The sequence below is a fragment of the Trichophyton benhamiae genome, assembly GCF_000151125.1.
Source record: "Trichophyton benhamiae CBS 112371 chromosome Unknown contig01462.26, whole genome shotgun sequence".
NCBI classification, from domain to species: Eukaryota; Fungi; Ascomycota; class Eurotiomycetes; order Onygenales; family Arthrodermataceae; genus Trichophyton; species Trichophyton benhamiae.
Window position 1 is genome coordinate 121,809 of NW_003315085.1, and position 17,764 is coordinate 139,572.

The following is a 17,764-nucleotide window of genomic DNA, read 5'->3' on the forward strand; positions in this document are numbered from 1 at the left end:
GTATATGTTTGTGGGCATCGGGATATCCAGAAGCTAACAGCTGCCTAATCTCAAGACCTTAAACCACCAACTGTAAACCAGTCTGTTTATCGTGAAGACTGTACCCTATGTTTCGACTCGATAGTAGGCTCCCGCGAATAGTCCAGCATTTTATGGGCTTCGAACTGATGAGAATTGTTTTAGGATAACGAGGCGGGGCTAAATGTCTGTCTTCATTGCTTTAACGGAGGCTGTGCTGGGGAGAGACAGCATGCCTCTCTACATAGCCGTCGTCACGGCCACCCGTTGGCACTGAATATCAAGAGAACTAGAAAGCAGGTCGAGGTATGACCGTCACAATGGTAGCTTGATACGAATATTGAGCTAACATTGATATTCTAAGCGTGCCGAACCGCCAGTTAAGATGTCGAAGTTAGCAATTGAAGCTAGCTCTGAGGACGATCAATACGACGTAGCCACGAAAATAGTCTGTCTTGAATGTGGTGTCGACAAAGTGGAAGACTGCCCACCTAAAGCAGCTGAAGTTGTCGACAAACTGATGAAGGCACCCACTTTCTCCCGGAAGGAAGAGGTGAAGGCTTGGGAACAAGAGCTTGTTCCATGCGAGCATACCATAGGCCTACAGCAGGGCTCCAACCAGGGTATTCGAATCAGAGGTATGACCTTGAGGCACATATCCAACCAGTATAGGAGCGTCTAATAAATGTTATAGAACCATCCAAGTGCTACGGATGTGACCTACAGGAGAACCTTTGGCTCTGTCTGGAATGCGGTACCGTTGGCTGCGGACGAGCACAGTTTGGCGGCATAGGAGGTAACTCCCACGCTCTTGCTCATTCAAATGAAAAATCGCATGGCGTGGCCGTCAAACTTCGATCCATTACCCCCGAGGGTTCTGCGGATATCTACTGCTATACATGTAATGATGAGAGGACAGACCCGGAACTGGCACAGCACCTATCCCACTGGGGAATCAATATTGCGGAGCAGGAGAAGACTGAGAAAAGCTTAACCGAGCTCCAAATTGAGCAAAACCTGAAATGGGACTTCTCAATGACTTCTAATGATGGACAAGTATTGAACCCAGTCTTTGGACCTGAGCTTACTGGACTTAAAAACCTCGGAAACAGCTGTTACATTGCCAGCGTCTTACAATGCCTATTCTCATTACCGGAATTCAAGGCTCGCTACTTCAAGCCCAATGAAGAGCCTCCATCTTCCTCTGCTCCAGCGGAGGACCTTGAGACTCAGCTAAGGAAAATAGCTGATGGTCTCCTTTCTGGGCGTTACTCTGTGCCAGACCCAGCGGCAGCTGGTAGTACCTCGGACGTTGTCTACCAGCGTGGACTCTTGCCATCCATGTTCAAACACTTGATTGGCCGAGGCCATCCTGAATTCTCAACCATGCGCCAGCAGGATGCATTCGAACTACTACTGCACCTTTTCAAGATTATCAGCGGATCTCCACACTCTGCTTCTGATCCGAATCCGGTAGAATCATTCAGATTCGCTGTTGAGCAACGATTGCAATGTACATCATGCAAAAAGGTGCGGTACAAGGTCGATGAGCAGGACAATATCTCAGTTGAGGTTCCTGCAATCCGACTCAATCATTTTATGCCAGGGCCTGGAACGGATCAGAAGTGGGAAACAGTACCTCTTAAAAATTGTATTGATCTGTTCACAAGGGAAGAACATGTCGAATTGACTTGTTCGGGCTGCGGAAACAAACAATTCTCCAAACAGACGCTGTTCAAAACACTCCCACAGAATCTCATTGTTAATGCACGACGATGGGAGGTAGTGAACTACGTGCCTATGAAGCTCGACATACCCGTGGTGGTTGGTAATGAGCCACTGGATCTGACCCAGTATCTCTCAAAAGGCAAACAGGAAGATGAAGAGGTCCTGGAGGACGAACCTGAAAGCGCTGTCCCTGAATTTGCACCGAACTCGGATGCCTTTGCTGCTCTATGCGGTATGGGCTTCCCCGAGAATAGGGTGAAGAAGGGACTGTTCAATACTGGTAACTCGGACCAGGAGGCAGCTTTGAACTGGATCCTCGCTCATATGGATGATCCAGACATCGACCAGCCCCTGGTAACCGGCGCGGGCTCTGCTTCTGGCGCCCAGAAACCTGCCGACGGAGATGATAAGATCAACCAGCTAGCTGACATGGGTATTGAGAGAGATAGGGCTGAGAAGGCACTTGGGGCCACAGACTGGGACGTGACGAGAGCTTTGGACTGGGTCTTTAGCCATCCCGATGAACCTCTTGAGCCGAATCCTACGGCAGCCACAAACAGCTCGGGCCCATCAGGCAGCATCCCAGGATCCAGCGAGAAGCCAGCCTTGTTCGAACTGCAATCCATCGTCTGCCACAAAGGCACCTCGGTTCATGCAGGGTAAGAAAAGCCATCATCCTCCGCCCTCGTATTTTTCAACTTTGCTAACTTAGAAAAACAACTGAAGTCACTACGTTGCTTTTATCCGCAAGCAGGTCCCACCAGAGAAGGAACCGAAGTGGATTCTTTTCAACGATGAGAAAGTCGTTGCCGAAGCTGGTGACATCAAAGAGATGAAACAGTTTGCGTACATATACATATTCCGTCGTGTGTAATTTTCGCATTTGCAGGGGTTGTTGGGTGGTGGTGCATGATTAAGTAGTGACTATTCGCATGGGGTTTACCGGGGGCTGCAGTCAAGAATGGTACACAGTACGAAGAAAACAACTTTTTTTTTTTTTTTTTTTTTTTTTTTTTTTTTTTTTTTTTTTTTTTTTTTTTTCAATGGAGATCAGGGGAATAGTACATATGAAAATTCGTTGAATTGTTGCATGCACTACAGAATGCCCTGTCCCAGATTGAAACAGAATACAGAAGGCCTGTTCTAGTACAAAGTGATCGATCGTATTAGTATTAATTCCTTGAAATGCTCAGCCCGCGATGCCTGGTTTCACCCCTCGCTAGAAAAAAAGAAAAGAACGCTGCAGATGATGTGAGAAGGGGGGAAACCCATGTAGATGAAGCATAAGAAAGGGACTGCGATAGGGGCGTTATAGAAGTATGAATAATATCAACATTTAACGTAAAGGGGGCATATATATATGTGTAAACCAATGGGTGTATATATCTACATAAGTATTGTGGGTGAGGCCGTAACGGCTATCCATCCGAAGTGAGGGCGGTAGCTCGGGAAGCGGTAGAAGGTGAGCGCGAAGGAGTGCTGTAGCTGTTGATGGTATCTCGATTATATAAGGACGGAGCAGGAAGCGGTAGCCGGGGTTCGCTATTGGTCAATGTGCGTAGAGATATGGTATTTGGTGGTTCGTTCTTGGCCCTCTGTATGGGCGAAGGATCGATAGAAGTGGATACGGGCGACTTTTCAGAGCAATCACCTGTCGTGCCTGACTCGGAGATGGTGGGCTGCACGCACGACGACTTTGAGAAGAGGCCTCGCAGGAACGGCTTTAGTTTGGCGGTAGTTTGTCTGCGCGGAAGCTGGGCTGGAGTTAGGGGCCGCTGGCGAGGTTTGAAGGATTGGGTGGGCCATTGGTGGATGGGGATGTCTGAAAGGGCTAGTTCCGGAAAGTGTTTTTCGATGTAAGATAGAGGAGCGCCACGTTCGAATTCAGGGAGAGAAACGACATTTTCGTATGCGAAGGTGCGAGAGTCGATGCTGTCTCGCGGGATCTCGCCCAGGGATGAGCCGAGTTCGACCGACTTAAGCACCTGGGTCTTGGTCGGGGAGGAGCCTGGAAGTTCAGAAATATTTGGAGACGTGGGGGAGCCGACCAGTTCGGGGATCTTGGGAGGCTGCAAAGGATGAGAGCCAACGAGCTCTGGTAGGTCTGGAATGTCAGGGGTAGTGGTGTGTATGCTTATTGAGGATGGAGAGGTGATAGTTGCGGAAGAAGAGGGAGCTCGGACGGGAGAATGCGGCCTGGGAGAGCCTGTGGTGGAGAGGTTCGTTTTTGAGGGCGTTGGAGAGTGGTGCTGGTTGCTAACGGAGGAGAAGCGGTGCTGTAATTTTGCGCCAAAGCGCTTGAGGGAGAGGATTGAGCGGTTTCTCTGCCGTATGTCCGGGAGAGGCTTGTCTGCATAGGAGGCTCGCTGGTGGGCCTCATGCAGATTGTCCATGGAGACCACGGCCCGCGGTGGAGGAAACATATTCGGCGAAAGAGTGACAGAGCGCTATAATAGTTGGGGCCAATTAGAATAAGTAAGGGGAAAGTAAGTAAAATGGGGAGGTGAGGGAAAGGAGGGAAAAGGTAGACGAACCGTACTGCCAGCCTGATTGAGGCCAATCCGGAGTCGTAGCCGGGAGATAGAAGAGGAGAGATTGACAAGAAACTCGACCAAGCGGACACCCTGGGCCTGGAGATTCGACAGACTGGTAAGCCAGAGGCCGACACGTTGGAACATGTCGGCATAGACGCCCCCGAAGGACGGGGACCATGTGTGTTGGTGCTGCGGAATGATGTTCAGGTAGTCCTTGACGGTGCGCACGGCGATGGCGGCCTTTCTGAGATCCTTGAGGGAGTCCTGGAGGGCAATCTCCGAGCGGCGGACGACATGGTTTATCTTGCTGATGCAGTCAATGAGGAAGAGTTTGAAGGACTCGTCGCCGAGCATGGAGTCGAGCACGTCCAGATTGGCCAGGGGCACGGCGAGCAGATCGAACCGCGCGGTAAGATCCTCGTGGGCAAGCTGGTAGTCCTCCATGGTGCGGCGTACAAAGCCATCGATCTCGGCGACGTGTACTCGCAGGATCTGGACGGACTCGAGTTCTGACCTGGCTGAGCCGGTGGCGAGTAGGTGAATGCCAAAGGAGACCTGGGCCATGATTTTCCAGAGCGGATGGTATCTCTCGCCGGCACGCTGCTGCCATTTGCCGGAGCATGACCGCTGGTACTTGGGACTCTGGAGAAGCTGCTTGCGCCGGGTAACGGCATCCGGCGGGGAGAGGACGCGCTGGTTGAAGCCGTGGATGGACTCGAGGATGGACTCTTCGAAGGGGCCCTGGAGGTGCGCAATGGGGTGTGTAGGCCGGTAAACCTCTGATTCAGCCGTAGAGGCCGCGACTGAGGCTGGCGAGGTAGGCGATGGCTCTGTCGCAGCGGCGGAGGTGGTCGTGGTTGTGGAGGTTATGGACGAGGCCATTGTAGCGTGCAGTTGCGGTTGCAGTGCGTAGTTATATGTATGTAACCAACTAGCCGTCCGGACAGGCGGCCGCGGGTGCGCATGAAGGCGCGACAGGTGTTGTTTTCTCTTCTGGTCGTCGTCGTCGTCTCTAACCAAAGCCCCAGGAAGGATTAATTAAGGCATACTGTGACATAATTGAGCCCCAGCGCCGGTCGTTGGTTGTTAATTAATCCAGGGGTCGTATAGGCCAGCGTCAACTAGTAGGGGGTAAGCGAGCGGAGGCGATAACGAGGGATTGCACGATAAGCCGCAGCCGATGCAGCCGACGCAGAGGGCGGCCGACAGACGGCAGCCCGGGACACGCGAGGAGACAGGCCGGGGCGCTGCGGGAGCAAAAGCAACGGCGGCAACGGAGACGCAGGAAACGGCGAGCGTTGCGTGGGCGTTGGAAGTTTGTTCGTTCTGCAGGTTGCGATGCGATGCGCGAAGGTTGGAAGAAGAACCTGAAGAAGCCGGAAAGCTGAAAGTCAAAGCCAAGAAAGAGGCAAAACAAGGTTTGGGCAGCTTTTTAGGTTGCTGAGTCAGCATGCAGATAGGCAGAAGCTGGAAAGCTGAAGGACGAGACGACGAAGAGACAAGAAAGAGACGGAGAAGAAGATAATAAAGGAAGAAGGATAGAAGAAGAGAAGAAGATGAAGAGGGCGGCGAGCATCACGTCGAAGGAGGCAAAGAAGCCCAAGTCGACGATCACGGCGTTCTTCGCGTCGTCGCCGGGCTCAGGCACAGCTGCATCGGCAGCTCCCAGGGCCGCGTTCGACAAGGCCAAATGGACGAGCAGCCTGACTGCCGAGCAGCGGGAGCTGCTGAAGCTCGAGATAGACACGCTGGACGAGAGCTGGCTGGCCCATCTCACGGACGAGCTGCTCTCGCGCGAGTTCCTGGCGCTGAAGCGTTTCCTGCGTGACGAGAAGAAGTCTGGTGCCAACATCTTCCCCCCCGAGCAGGACATCTACTCATGGTCAGCCCGCCTCCCCCCCCCCCGTTACTCTCTGCTTTCCTACAGGGCGTACAGACGCTAACTTGCTAGCTCGCGGGCTTGCACAGGTCGAGGTACACGCCACTGCACAAGGTCAAGGCGGTCATCATAGGCCAGGACCCGTACCACAACCACGGCCAGGCTCACGGCCTCTGCTTCTCCGTACGCCCGCCTACGCCAGCTCCCCCTTCGCTCAAGAACATCTACCTTGCCCTGAAGAACGACTATCCGGCCTTCGAGGAGCCCGCCAACCGCGGAGGGCTGCTCACTCCCTGGGCCCAGCAAGGGGTGCTCCTGCTCAATACCTGTCTCACTGTCCGAGCTCACAACGCAAACTCCCATTCGCAGCGTGGCTGGGAGCGTTTCACCCAGCGGGCCATTGACCTTGTCGCCCGTGTACGCACAAAGGGGGTCGTCTTCCTGGCCTGGGGTAGCCCGGCAGGCAAGAGGGTGTCTGGAGTCAACAAGGAGAGACACTGTGTTCTGCAGTCTGTCCATCCAAGCCCCCTCAGTGCCCACAAGGGATTTGTACGTATACCACGCATGTTATTATTATTGTTGTTGTTGTCCATCATTCTGGATCTAAGGCTGACTCTTTTTAGTTGACATGCGGACATTTTAAAAAGGCCAATGACTGGCTGCAGACTCGATACGGGGACGACGGTATCATTGACTGGAGTCTCACCTCGAAGCCCCTCATCACTGTCACCTCTGTCACCACTGCCACAGAGACAGTCGAGGAGGACGGCAAGTCAGATACAGTATCAAAGACAACTGCAGAAGAAAAGTCAGACACTATATCGAAGACTGCTACCGTTACTACCACTACCACCACTACAGATGCAGCTACAGATGCAGCTACATCTACAACTACCACCGCTACTACATCTAAATCTACTGCTACCAAGGTAGATGACAATAATAATGATGCTGACAGCGACTATGGTCAGGACCTCATCGAGGACGAGACCAAGTAGTCTCACTTCTTTGCTCTCCATGTTGATTTTCTGTGTTTCCAGCACTCATTTCTTTCTCAGCAGGCTTTCACCTCTTTTATTCTTGATATAGGTTGATCAATTTTGAGATCAAATTCCTTTTACTATTGTCGAAAGATTCCATAGAATTCAGCTTGCATTACAAGGCCTGGATCAATCTATAGAGGCAAAAAAAAAAAGAAAAGCAGAGGAACTAAAAAAGAAGAAGACGGGAAAAGAGCGCAATAACTAGAGTGAGGTGACCTCAAAGCATCCACACTCACCAAGTTGCTGTACAAAGAAAGTACTTTACAGGATATCTTCCATTTTTTTCTTCCCTAAACACAAGCAACACAACCAGCTCATCGTCGGTACCACATACGAGTGATCTTTGTGTTTCGCATCTTCCTTTGCAGCTGGAAGATACCGTACATCAGCGCTTCAGACGTGGGGGGGCCTAGACCACAGTCATTAGCCAAACGTCCGTCAAAAACTTGTCCAAGTCGAAGTTGAAACTTACAGCCAGGAACGTAGATGTCAACAGGCACAATTCTGTCACATCCACGAGTGACAGAGTAACTGTAGTGATAGTATCCACCGCCATTGGCACAGCTGCCCATACTAATTACCCATCGTGGTTCCGGCATCTGATCGTACACCTGTCTCAAGGCCGGAGCCATCTTGTTCGTCAATGTGCCGGCAACAATCATCACGTCAGACTGACGCGGTGATGCTCGGAAGATAATTCCCAGCCTGTCCTGGTCGTATCGGGGTGTAGACAGATGCATCATCTCTACGGCACAGCATGCCAGTCCGAAGGTCATAGGCCACAAAGAGCCCTGGCGAGCCCAGTTTGCTACCTGGTCAAGCGTAGTCCTACCAATTTCCCCATTAGCAATTGCACCCCCTCCACTTAGCATTCCTCGGGAAGCAGGAGCAGAAATATAGAGGAATTAACGAACAATGCATAGTCGAGGACACCCTGGGGTTTCTCTTGGCTGGGCAGAGGCACCTCTCTCCTTGCTTTCCGCGCAGGGACAGATCCGGCTGTAGACTGGAGGGCGCTCGACTGCTCAGGCGCAGCTTGTGTCGACTGAAATCTGGAGCTGGAAAGGGCCGGTAGAGTGGTAGAAAGGATTGGGCGATGCTGGCCTGTTGTATTATATATATCCCTCTTGTTCAGCATGGCGCATTACCATATGAAGCAGCAAAAAAAAGAAGAGAGAAACCCACCCAGCAGCCTGACGGCAAAGCTACCTCCCCGCGAGGGATTCATTGCCGCTATTGTGATCTAGAGAACAGTTGACGGACGGATGCTCGGTCTTCTCGCGCTTCCGCTCGCTGTCGCTCTCGTCCTCTGTTTTCTGATGTCGTCGTCGCTTTTTTTAGCTAATACTTTATATCGCGGCTGTGATAGGATGGCTGATGCTTTCACGTGATATCATGTGACGCAGCGGAGCATCGGAGGCGACTTTATCTGATCCTCTTGGTTTCTCCGACTTTTGCTCCATCAGATAAGTTCCAACTCTTTTTTCCTCCTCGTTGCTCTCGCTCGCTCTCGTTCTCTCGCCCAGGCAGACCCAGACGCAGAGAATATCATATTACACACTCCTTTACAATGTTCAGACGAGCCGTTTCTCTTGCTCCCAGAGCGGCCAGATGTATCGCATCTCCGGCTGTATCACGGCCGGCCTTGACGCCACTCGCTCCGGTGTCTGCGCTCACCTTCCGAACAACCAGAAGCTACCATGAGAAAGATATGTCTCTTCTTCCTTACCGGTACAGCGGACTTAGCGATCAGCTTGACTGACCTCATGCACTGTTAGATCATTATAGCAACCCACGGAACGTCGGCTCAATGTCAAAGACCGACATGGACGTTGGCACCGGCTTGGTCGGAGCCCCGGCCTGCGGTGATGTGATGAAACTACAGATCAGAGTCGACAAGAGCAACAACACCATCAGCGACGTCAAATTCAAGACCTTTGGCTGTGGAAGTGCCATCGCCAGCTCGAGTTATCTGACCGAGCTTGTACGGGGCATGACGCTTGAGGAAGCCGCTAAGATCAGAAATACCGAGATCGCAAAGGAGCTTTGTCTTCCTCCAGTCAAGCGTGAGTCTTGTTATTAACATGCATAAAATGATCGAATGCTAACAAAATAGATAGTGCACTGCTCCATGCTCGCGGAGGATGCTATCAAGTCGGCCATCAACAACTACTACTCGAAGAACCCAACGGCCACCGACCTCTCTGGCACCGGGGCTTCCATCGCTGAAGTGGCCGCTCAACCCGCCGCTCAGCCTGCTACCACTACGACTCCCGCCTCAAATTAAGCCGTCTTCGGTCTTGTTTATAAATAATATTTTATCTGACTATTTACCTACCGCCCATCATGGGACATGATGTACTGGCCTGTTATTCTTGTTTCTGTGTCCAAGAAAAATATCCCCATGAGCCATTCTTTTCTTACCGGCCATAAGCTGGAAATACCTTGACGCCAAAGCAGCGCAAATTGTATATTTTCTTTTGAAACCTGCGCTACCAAACGTATTATTCCTCAGAGAATCAATCATTCACGTTCTCAGATCAATCATCTCCTCCCTCGCTTCTGCGTCGAAGTCTATCTATCACAAGTCTGTAAATATGCGTATGCCCTTCTAGCGGGAAGTGGCCATGATATCTTCGTCGAAGGTAGTGGCGTTTCTATTCTTCGCGCTGGCCCTCCGCTGAGCTTTCACTAACCCCTCCATGTAATCTTCTCCCAGTTCAAGCCTCACGTCAATTCTTGCAACATTGTCTATCATGGCCTTGATACGGTTCTTCTCCTTTATGAGGGATGCAGAGAGCTGAGCTTCTGCGGACATGTCCATGCCCGCATTATCCTTGCCAAAACGAAGTACGGAAGGCCCAGAGGGGTCCGCAGCCTGGACAAGTCGCGCGTTTAACTGACCATCTGCTATCAGTGAAGCGATATACTCCTCTAATTCTTGAGCAGAGCTGCATTCATAAGAGACTCGGTTTGCAATCTCAGGTATTGATATCGCTGAAAACGCCTTCTCCAGCTTCAAAATAGAGAACCGACGATATGCAGCAGAGAGCTGGTATACAAGGTGGGCGTTCCCATCCTGCTGTAAGTCAATATCATGTCACATCTCGGAATTAAGCTGCTGGAAAAGCATCTTTGTTTTAACTTACCCGATCCCATAGATCAATTCCTACGGACATTTCTGCTTCCAATCTTTGCAGAGTACCGTCGCGGAATATGTCTGCAAGCGCTTCATAAGGTCTACAGAGAGACTTATATATCTTCACTGCAAATGGAGGTATCCCCCGTGGCAAAGCTGAGACCTGGCAAGGGAGTGTTATTGGGTATATTCCGGCATTGGTGCAATGCGTTGTAGAAATGGAAAAGTTAACCTACCTGTCCCTTAGCCAAAAGACGCACTAGAATCCACTTCTTGTACGCTTCAACCATGATCTTGCTGACAGTATTAGTGACTGGTGCAGCTATAACAATGTGCAGGAACCTCAAAGCGTCATCCCATTCCTTTCGAATCATGTATATCATAGCCCCGTATAGATAATATTCAAGATAAGTCTGGTGAGTAATCTTTCCCGCTAGACCAGAGGAATCCGTAATGAATGTAGAGCTAGATTGATCCTTGACACAGGGTAGTATCTGCGCTCGTTTATGGTATGTTCTATCCACCGATGTAGGTATATGGAAGATAGATCTCTCTAACACTGGCAACGCAGCACGACAAGCGTTGGCTTTAAGACATGTACGCACAAACAACGTATGAGTTGCTGTCAAGGTTGAACCTGACGGATCCAGCCGAAGCAAGGCATTCTTGAGAGGCTGAATGGCCAGCAATGACTACAAGTATATCAGTTGGAGCTCCGCCAAATTGTGCACCTATTATCTCTGTAATAACATACCTTTTGTGGAGTGCTCGCAATTACTGCAATGATTTCAACTAGCTTTGTGAATTCACGCCCCGCATAGCGGACTTGGACCGGGTCAAATTTCTCAAAGAATATTAATGCTTTTTCCCAGCTTTCCCCGCCCGGCTGAAAGGATGATTTATCAGACTTCTGAGAAATCTGATGACATGCTAGAAGAACATGCAAATATGCCACAGAGTGTATGGCTGGGTCCAGTATCTATATATGCAAACATATTAGGCACCAATGGATATGTATGAGTGGCAATGATAATAATTATATATATATATGCATAAGGTGACTTGAAAACGGGGTATTATGCTCACCTCAAGATGATTTCCCTGTCCAGATGTGTTTGAGCCGACTAGACCACTTAAAGATAGCTTTTTGACACTGACACAGAATGAACGTATTGTCTTGTCATACTCTGCATCCGATACCTCCGCCGAAGGTGGAAACGACAGCAGCAGCTGGGTTGCCATATTTCTGACGCAGCGTAGATCAATTAAAAAAAAGTGAGATTTGAAAAAAGGATGTACTTGGTAAAGCGTCCCTACACACACAACGTTATCAGACCGGCTTGAATTAAACACGACAATGGTGGTATAATGCCTAAGGCAGCGGTGACTAGCAAAGACCCGGCTGCAAAACCCGTATCTAACTGCAAAAAAAGAGACCCAACTCCTGTCGTGAACGTCGTCGAGAGGCGAAGAGAAAAGTACCAAGCAAACGAAGATCCAACATGCAGGCTTGTGTTGACTTTGGAGCGTTTAGAACGAGTTGAAGTAGATCCATGTTGAAAGGTTGGCTTATGTAAGTATTCTGGTGTGTAATATTACGAAGAGATACTGGAACTAATACGCCATAAATTACTAGCGCGGCACAACTTCAACCCCCACCATTACGCATTACAAACATGATAAGTAATAATATAGTATATTATATCATTCTAGATATATATATTATTAGCAGTTGCTGCTACTATTTTGTTCCGCAACTATGTCGTTGACTGAGTCTTCTCCAGCCGAGATAGCAAAGCTCGCTTCTGCGGGTGCCAGGCAGTTGGCTATCCTGTCGTCCGATGCCAGGAACAAGGCCCTTGTGGCCATACATGATGCGCTCAAGCAGAACAAAGATGTCATTCTTCAGGCCAATGCCAGGGATGTCGAAGCCGCTACAAATGCAGTTGAAAAAGGTGACCTCAGCTCAAGCATTCTGAAGAGACTTGACCTGGCTCGGCCTGGGAAGTATGATGATATGCTCAAGGGCATTCTCGATGTCAAGAATCTAGAAGATCCAAGTATGTATTAAAATATCCCCCCCTGCAATGGTTCGTCATTCGCTAATGTTCTTGTCCTTCTTTAGTTGGGAATATCTCGTTACGAACAAAGCTAGATGATGGCCTGATCCTTGAACGGGTCAGCTGTCCAATCGGTGTTTTGCTGATAATCTTCGAGGCTCGCCCCGAAGTCATTGCCAACATTGCGGCTCTCTCCATCAAATCTGGAAACGCTGCTATATTAAAGGGTACGTAAAATCCCAAGGAGTCTATAAGGAAATACTGACATTGACCGTGCGGCAGGCGGAAAGGAGTCAACCGAGTCATTCATAGAGATATCTAGAGTAATAGCGGAAGCTGCGGCTACGACAGAAGTGCCAAAGGCCGCCGTCCAGTTAGTCAAAACACGAGATGCAATTCTCCCACTTTTGGCACTGGATGACCATATTGATTTGGTGATCCCACGAGGCTCAAACGACTTGGTGAAGTTTGTGAAAACGAATACAAAGATCCCTGTCCTTGGCCATGCGGACGGGAGATGTGCTATCTACCTTCACTCGGATGCCGATGTTAACATGGCTGAGCGGGTTATACTTGATTCAAAACTGCACTACCCTGCCGCTTGCAATGCTGCAGAGACACTTCTGGTTGATGAAAGAGCGCTATCCACTATCTTCCCTAGGGTAGCTGCAGCATTAACTGCCAAGGGAGTCACTATGAAGTGTGACCCAAAGTCCAAGGCTGCACTCCAAGATAAACTGGATTCAAACCAGCTTGCGTTGCTCATAGATGCAACTGAGGAAGACTACAACACAGAGTTCCTCGAAGCAATCATAGCTGTGAAAACTGTTGAGGGAACAAGTGACCAGTCATATGTAGATGCAGCAATCTCACACATTGGGGGGCACTCGTCAAAGCATACAGATGTGATATTGACGTCTACGAGGGAGCTTGCTGAGCGCTTCTTGAGTGCGGTTGATAGTGCAGGCGTCTACTGGAATGCTAGTTCTAGGATGGCAGATGGAATGAGGTATGGCTTTGGCACAGAGGTTGGAATCAGTACCAACAAGATTCACTCAAGAGGTCCTGTCGGATTGGAAGGCTTGACGATATACAAATATCTGATCCGGGGGGAAGGCCATATTGCGGGTGACTACTTCCAGGGCGAAGGTGGTAGGACCTGGAAACATGAAAAGATGGACATTTGATTTGAAGAAAACAGTATGCTTACATAGACACCAGATTGAACTAAAGATTTGTTACGTTTCATTGCAATTCACAGTATCGAAAAGAGGTCATGTCATTTCGGTAAAAGAATTATTTCACATTAGAGAGGCCCTCTAGCAGCCGTGTGGGTGAAAGGGGGTAGGAAATTCATTTCATTTCAATCACAAGTACAGCTACACTATTTTTATAAGCTGACCTTTGAAACAGTATCCCATCAACAGCCATTTTAAACCTTGAAACCACGCGATCTTCTTCGTCCACGAGCCCGCTCGAATTTGCGTCCCTTGCTGGCAACAAGTGGTTTCTATAATAGTAATACGTTAGTTCCATACAACCATCCGCAAAATAGGTATATATTATCAATCTAAAACTAACCTTTCCGCTGTGTGGGCCGAATCCGAAATGCTTGACGGCCTCACGAGAGTTCTTTGGTCCGCGCAACAAGATGGTGTTGGCACCAGTTGGGCTTCTGAGAGCGAGCTGGTCCAAGGTCAAAATCTCACCGCCGGCCTTCTCAATTCTGGCTCTGGCGGAGGAGGTGAAACGCAAAGCCGCAATGGACATCTTTGGGACCTCAAGCAGACGGTTGTCATCGGTGATAGTGCCGACAACAACAATAGTCTTTCCGACGGAGGCTTCCTCTGATCCCTTCTTAACGCTAGATACGATGCGCGAAAGAGAGACTGGTGGGCGGTTGATGCGGGACATGAAAAGACGACGGAGGATGACCTTGTTGAAGTTGGCGTCCGTACGGCCTATAAATCACACAGAAAACGCCCCTGGTTAATTTCAAGCACTTCCTTCCACACTTTGAACATTTTCTTCCGCGTTCGCGATTTCGGAGGGGTTCATTCAAGACGTACGGGCTAGGAAGCGGTAAAGCTTCACGAGGAGCTGAAGGTAAACATTGTCGCTCTTTGGAGCCTTCCGGTGGGTGTTGCGGACGTGGTGACGGTCCAAATCGATACCTACAGTTATTGTGTATTAGCATAGGATCAAATAACTAGTTTTCTAGCTTCTTGACGGCCATGAACACGAGATGACAGTCTGAAAGCTGCTCAGGATGTGGAATGATACAGCTACTTACCCATGGCTGCGGTGCGAAATGGTCTTGCTGATGGACTTCTTTTCGCAGCGGCGTGGTTGAACAACTGCTCGAGTTTCAAGAATTTTTGGCGATGAATTTTGGTGAGTGGAGTGTGTGGGAAGAAGCCCTACGCTAGTCCGAAAGTAGAAGAAGTCACGTGATATAAAACTCAAAGCTAAGTATGCAGTTTTCGTTAACGGCTCGACGCCTGTCGAGGTGCGTCATCAGTTGTAAAGGTGACGAGAATGGGATGGAAGGATATAACAATGATATTTTTGATGTTCATGTTGGATCTACCACGAGCGCCTCGGAGCCGATTGAACCAAATTTAGCCAAACTCCTCATTAAACCAATTACATGATTATAAACGACACACTCAGGAGAACGATGTAGCAAAGAGAAATTCCGCTGCTGTAGAAATAAGAATATCAGGAAACCGTATTAATGACCTGCTACGCCTGGAGCCCACGTTCTACCAATCCGGTTGACCTCTTCAACAAACTGGCGGCTAGCAATCCCCTTTGGTTTTGGCTGTGTCTGGCTTTCCTTCCCAAGGACATTGTCGTCTGGGTTGTAGAAGGGGTTCTGCAGTAGTTTTACATATGCTGTTTGCAATGCTCGGAATGCCTGGGTCAAAATATAAGCATGTTCTGTGCATAAAAGGGGGTACTATCATGCGCATACCGGCTTTAAATCGGAATCCCGCAGCCCGACAACGGGTAGAGGTCGCTCATGCGCTGATGAATGCGCTGAAGTCCTCCCTTCGAGGTCCACGACTATGGCAAACTTGACTCCAGTATTTGTCAACCATCCATAAACAGAGAGTCTTTCATCCAAGGCGTGGAGGAGACCAAGGTCCTGGTCCACAGATGTGTGTTGTTGCCGCATATCAAAGATATCTAGACTTGAGTTTAAGATGAATGAGAACTCAAGCTGGTCGTCTACATGTGGCTCAAAGAGGGACATGTGCAGCAGATTGTTCTTTTGCCCGCGGTGGTGGTTGAAGTCAGCTTATAAGTAAACGAATATATACCGGGAGGAAAGTCCAAACCTGTTTCCCAATAATGCCGATGCAGGCAATCGACGGGGATCCCATTGTATTCTGAATGATCTGGTATAGCGGAATTAGAGTAGATGTGAATCCGAGTGAGTGGCGTTATTTGTTAATTAGAGATGTTGAGTTTGGTATTCTGAGGGATGCCGGCTAAAGAAATATACATATTATTGTCCAACTGGAGCGCTGAGCCACCAACCACGACTGTACGCAGTGACATCAACGCATTAAGATGGGTACCTCCAGAATACTCAATTACTCAACTACCAATCTTTACCTCGGCGAAAGCTGATGCTTCTTTTAAATAGGATTTAAATTTGCTAAAAATTTCAGTAATAATCAACATATAAATTTTTATTGATAACCACGAATTAGATATTTAATTCAGCTAGCAAGAGCCTGTCAGCGTGGCTTGAGCAGGATACACCACCAACCTGGTAAAACCCGTCTCTTAAGGTTATGGTAAAAGAAAAGATGCCACAGAGCTCTAAGTTAGATTTTACCTAACGCTGTTAAAAGGTGTTTATACATCGCAAGAAGACCCAGTTGCCCACTGAAAAACGAATAGAAACATGCAAGCACGGACGAAGGAAAAAGAGATTAAGGATAGAGAACCGAGGTGATAGAAGCAATAGAACGGGCGCGAAATCATGACCTGTGAGGAGTGTTAACTGTTGGAGTAGAGGGATACTACCCAGTGAAAGCAACTAGTTCCTCACTCCCGTGCGGAATAACATAAAGCGACGATTCTGTAAGGGCGAAAGAGACGGCTTTCCGGCGTTAAGGCGGAAAAGGGGGGAAACTTCGCAACTTGGCGATTGACCTACTCAGCAGTGTCCAACTCGTCATGTGCTGGGGGAGGAGAATCCATGGGAACTATATCGGGTCAGTTGATGATAAATTGACGCCAAGGAAACCAAGAGGGGGGATTATTTACCTTTCCTTTCATCTCCGTTAGTGGTACCATTCTCACGCTCACTTTCGCGACGTTCACGGTCATCCCGGTTGTCTCGGTCTCGGTCCCGGTCCCGGTCACGGTCACGGTCGTCAGGGCTTCGAGAACGGTCTCTCTCACGACGCTCAAAGTCACGGTCGCGACGGTCGTCCTTACGGGGAGAGTAGTCGCGGCCTCGTCGTGGAGAGGGAGAGCGGTGACTGCGGCGTGGGGGAGTGCGTTCCCGACGGCGGTCACGCCCGGAATCGAAGCGCCATGACGCAGATGGAGGAGTGCGAGCCCACTAATAAACAGGTAAGTCTCAAGCCAGAAGACATATGTGAGTGTTGGGCCGACTTACCTCAATCTTCAAAACGTCATCACGGCCGATGCGCTTGTTGTGCATTTCATGGTAAGCGTCGTCAGCATCGCGACGACTCTCATACTCCACGAAGGCAAAGCTGAAAAATACCATTAGCATGCCCCTTGTACCACAATAGCTTAACCCAGGTCTATATTTATCTTACAGTCGGCTTGAAGCTGTTCTGGGAGCTGGGATATCGCACCTCACGAGGCGCCCATATCTTTAGTAAAAAAGTTAGCAAGACGATACGTATCACTGGCGACCTTCTTTGTTCTTGATCGGGAAGAGTAAGGATGAGAGATAGTATATGCATATAATTCCGTATGAGCCTCACAACAAGAACCAGTCAGGGGGTATATGGTAGAAGCTATTTGATGGACGAGGGAGCTCGTCGTGAACAGAACTTGATGCCAAGGGCGTTCGGGGGAGGCGTAGGACCGTTGACGAGACAGGAAGACAGGAAGAAAAGAATATCGCTGTTTGTTTGACGGTTCGGACTCAAGACGTAGAGAGAAGGATCGGTCGAGAGGTATCGATCAGGGGGAGCTCGACGATGAGGACATACCGTTCGAATTCGTAGGCGAGTTCTCGGGCTCGAGTGCCGTGGCCAAAACCGGTAACGTAGAGCGTGGTGCCGCCGCCACGAGACATGGTGAAGGGTCAAAAAGACTAACAGGGGGAGGCCCTACTATAGAGAATATAATTTATATGCGTCGTA

The 17,764-nt window shown here is 49.4% G+C and overlaps 9 protein-coding genes across 9 annotated transcripts; 4 read left to right on the forward strand and 5 right to left on the reverse strand.

The window, feature by feature from the left end:
- Positions 1-403: 403 nt before the first annotated feature.
- ARB_02634 (uncharacterized protein) lies at positions 404-2,620 on the forward strand (the record flags this gene model as incomplete). The annotated part of the gene is made up of 3 exons (XM_003011066.1): positions 404-656; positions 713-2,405; positions 2,473-2,620. The coding sequence occupies 3 exons, from the start codon at positions 404-406 to the stop codon at positions 2,618-2,620; spliced, it is 2,094 nt and encodes a 697-aa protein (XP_003011112.1).
- A 544-nt stretch (positions 2,621-3,164) lies between these two features.
- Positions 3,165-5,162, reverse strand: ARB_02635 (uncharacterized protein; the record flags this gene model as incomplete). Its single annotated transcript, XM_003011067.1, has 2 exons — positions 3,165-4,193; positions 4,281-5,162. 2 exons carry the CDS (start codon positions 5,160-5,162, stop codon positions 3,165-3,167), a joined length of 1,911 nt encoding a protein of 636 aa, XP_003011113.1.
- Positions 5,163-5,460: 298 nt separating this feature from the next.
- On the forward strand, positions 5,461-7,157 carry ARB_02636 (uncharacterized protein; the record flags this gene model as incomplete). Its single annotated transcript, XM_003011068.1, has 4 exons — positions 5,461-5,698; positions 5,745-6,162; positions 6,249-6,708; positions 6,783-7,157. 4 exons carry the CDS (start codon positions 5,461-5,463, stop codon positions 7,155-7,157), a joined length of 1,491 nt encoding a protein of 496 aa, XP_003011114.1.
- Positions 7,158-9,012: 1,855 nt separating this feature from the next.
- ARB_02637 (uncharacterized protein) lies at positions 9,013-9,489 on the forward strand (the record flags this gene model as incomplete). The annotated part of the gene is made up of 2 exons (XM_003011069.1): positions 9,013-9,268; positions 9,323-9,489. 2 exons carry the CDS (start codon positions 9,013-9,015, stop codon positions 9,487-9,489), a joined length of 423 nt encoding a protein of 140 aa, XP_003011115.1.
- Positions 9,490-9,813: 324 nt separating this feature from the next.
- ARB_02638 (COP9 subunit 3, putative) lies at positions 9,814-11,583 on the reverse strand (the record flags this gene model as incomplete). Its single annotated transcript, XM_003011070.1, has 5 exons — positions 9,814-10,284; positions 10,352-10,504; positions 10,578-11,033; positions 11,096-11,320; positions 11,428-11,583. The coding sequence occupies 5 exons, from the start codon at positions 11,581-11,583 to the stop codon at positions 9,814-9,816; spliced, it is 1,461 nt and encodes a 486-aa protein (XP_003011116.1).
- A 517-nt stretch (positions 11,584-12,100) lies between these two features.
- On the forward strand, positions 12,101-13,588 carry ARB_02639 (uncharacterized protein; the record flags this gene model as incomplete). The annotated part of the gene is made up of 3 exons (XM_003011071.1): positions 12,101-12,401; positions 12,467-12,628; positions 12,714-13,588. The coding sequence occupies 3 exons, from the start codon at positions 12,101-12,103 to the stop codon at positions 13,586-13,588; spliced, it is 1,338 nt and encodes a 445-aa protein (XP_003011117.1).
- A 245-nt stretch (positions 13,589-13,833) lies between these two features.
- ARB_02640 (uncharacterized protein) lies at positions 13,834-14,698 on the reverse strand (the record flags this gene model as incomplete). The annotated part of the gene is made up of 4 exons (XM_003011072.1): positions 13,834-13,911; positions 13,983-14,362; positions 14,471-14,575; positions 14,695-14,698. The coding sequence occupies 4 exons, from the start codon at positions 14,696-14,698 to the stop codon at positions 13,834-13,836; spliced, it is 567 nt and encodes a 188-aa protein (XP_003011118.1).
- Positions 14,699-15,135: 437 nt separating this feature from the next.
- On the reverse strand, positions 15,136-15,660 carry ARB_02641 (uncharacterized protein; the record flags this gene model as incomplete). The annotated part of the gene is made up of 2 exons (XM_003011073.1): positions 15,136-15,321; positions 15,379-15,660. 2 exons carry the CDS (start codon positions 15,658-15,660, stop codon positions 15,136-15,138), a joined length of 468 nt encoding a protein of 155 aa, XP_003011119.1.
- Positions 15,661-16,571: 911 nt separating this feature from the next.
- ARB_02642 (uncharacterized protein) lies at positions 16,572-17,163 on the reverse strand (the record flags this gene model as incomplete). The annotated part of the gene is made up of 3 exons (XM_003011074.1): positions 16,572-16,624; positions 16,686-16,986; positions 17,044-17,163. The coding sequence occupies 3 exons, from the start codon at positions 17,161-17,163 to the stop codon at positions 16,572-16,574; spliced, it is 474 nt and encodes a 157-aa protein (XP_003011120.1).
- Between the last annotated feature and the right edge of the window lie 601 nt (positions 17,164-17,764).